Genomic DNA, 2,056 nt, shown 5'->3' on the forward strand with positions numbered 1-2,056 from the left:
CTCCACGACGCAGGTCCGGTGGATGACAGTTGATTTCGGATTGATGGTGAAGGTAAGATCCGCTTCTGCTACAACAGGGACTGGCCAGCCTGAAACGCCCTGTAACGCCCTTAAACTAGCGTGCAGACGGACCCCAAGCATACATGTGACAGCCTCTTTCTTCACCATTGTCACTTCTGACCCTGTGTCCAAAAAACAGGAGAACGGCCTACCTCCCACCTCGAGGACTATCATGGGCTGTCCTATGAACCTCGGTTTCGGCTGAGTGGTCAGGTCCCGGTGTACTGGCATGGCCGCCCGCAAGCTGGAAGGTCCCCTCCAAGCGGCGTTGGCGAAAGGGACATGGAGCTCTAAGGTGGCCCATCTCACCACAGCTATAACACCGACCTTTCCTTGCCCGGCAATCATTGGTGTGATGGCCCTCCATTCGATGATAGTCACACCAGGAGCGTTGCCCATTTCCTACCCGGCGAGACCATCGGCGGGGTGATGTCGGTGTGGGGGTTCTGCCCTGGGTTGTGAAGGCCTAGGACCATCCTGTCACGAGTGCCATGCTGGGTTGGCCCAGACTCGACATCTGTCCCATTCTCAGGAGCCCGTGCACATCTGGTAGGTATGTCTTGCCCAACCACAGAGTCCCAGACAGACTGGCATTTCTCGGCCATCTTGCGGGTCGATAAGTCATGCCAGAGCAGCTGACCTCGAAGCCACTCAGGTAACCCTAATGCGCTGCATTAGACCCTCAGTATTCCCGATGTCCTGAGGATAGTCTCGCAGGCCCTGTTGTACTGCCAGCTCCACGGCACGGAAGAAGTCCAGAGGCCCCTGGCCTACTGCCATCCTTGCTTGGGCCAGCATATCATAAAATGTTGAGCCGTTGCTATACCCCGAAACTGGTCCCAGAGCCGAGCCTTGAAACTCACCCAGTCCTGGATGCTGGTAAACACTGGGCTGTTCAACACTGACCAGGCATATCCGCTCACCTTGCTACGCGCCATGCGGATGTAAGCCTCGGAGGTGGCAGGCCGGGTTGCGAGCTCGATGCTGGAAATCCAGGACTCCGCTGGATGCCCTGGGAGGCTGGCGTCTCCCCACAAAAGACAGGGACCTCATCACGTCCGCTGGTCAGTGTGGAACAAGAGCAAGCACGATCACAGGGTTGAACTGGCCATGACTGGGATGAGGAGACCGGGGTGCCATCAGCTGCTGCAGGATGTGTTGAGTGCTGATAGACAGGGGGCTGTAGTACAGGCGCTGTATATTGCGGAGGTGGCCCATACTGTGTTGGCTGAGGCAGCACTGGAGGCCGGGGCTGGGTCGCAGCTTCAGTCCCTGACAAGGTGGGCGGTGATGGTGCTGACACGACAGCTGGTGTAGGAGTTACCATCTGCTGAGGTCCGGTAACGTCTCTCCCATCTCTGACGGGCTGGTTGTCTACTGCAGAGGTCAGGTACGAGGCCACAAATGCAGTAGACTGTGGGCCCACAGGCACTGATGGAGGCAGACGTGGCTGCTGTCCAGTAGCTTCCTCACGGCAGGTCTGGATGGTCGACAAAGAAGGTGGTAGCACAGCATCAGCGGCTGGCAAATTCTCATCGGCGACAGTGGAAGGCGTGGGCTGTTGACCTTTCAGGAGAGTAGCCAACACCTGAATCTGTGCCTGCATCTGCATCTGCATCTGTGCCTGCATGCGGGCCAGCTGGTCCCCCACCTGTGCTCCCAACCAGTCCATAAGCCGTGCCTCCAATTGGGCCAGTTGCCTTTGCTGCATTTCTAGGCCAGCAGTCCCAGAATCAGACAGTGCCCCTCCCAAGGCCATAGCACTCCGAGCTGGTGCCAACCGTGGGTCTGGCCCTGGGGTAGTTCGTCCTGGGGGCCTGCATCCTCCGGGGTCGGTGGTCGTGACCCTGGCTGTGACATCTTGCTGCGGGCATGGCAGGCAGCACCTGTGGTCTGTTAGGCAGTGTGGTGCGTGACCGCAGTCTATACGGTACAGACCCACAACCTTCCACGTCACACGGAAAAAGATCATGCCTTGGGCGCACCTTTCTGGCCA

At 58.4% G+C, this 2,056-nt stretch overlaps 1 protein-coding gene across 1 annotated transcript; it reads right to left on the reverse strand.

Annotated features, from left to right (window-relative positions):
* Nucleotides 1-711: 711 nt before the first annotated feature.
* On the reverse strand, nt 712-2,032 carry LOC119569177 (protein transport protein SEC31-like). The gene is made up of 2 exons (XM_037917458.1): nt 984-2,032; nt 712-880 (listed from the first exon to the last, which is right to left on the reverse strand). The coding sequence occupies exons 1-2, from the start codon at nt 2,030-2,032 to the stop codon at nt 712-714; spliced, it is 1,218 nt and encodes a 405-aa protein (XP_037773386.1).
* Between the last annotated feature and the right edge of the window lie 24 nt (nt 2,033-2,056).

This window comes from Penaeus monodon, unplaced genomic scaffold (assembly GCF_015228065.2).
Source record: "Penaeus monodon isolate SGIC_2016 unplaced genomic scaffold, NSTDA_Pmon_1 PmonScaffold_13164, whole genome shotgun sequence".
Classification (NCBI taxonomy): Eukaryota; Metazoa; Arthropoda; class Malacostraca; order Decapoda; family Penaeidae; genus Penaeus; species Penaeus monodon.

Bases quoted from the DNA above. Each gene is read 5' to 3' on its own strand.
- LOC119569177 (XM_037917458.1), bottom strand. From the start codon at position 2,032: ATGATCTTTTTCCGTGTGACGTGGAAGGTTGTGGGTCTGTACCGTATA. The intron at 881-983 runs GTGAGCGGATAT...TTCGGGGTATAG, and splicing joins TCCGCATGGCGCGTAGCAAG to CAACGGCTCAACATTTTATG.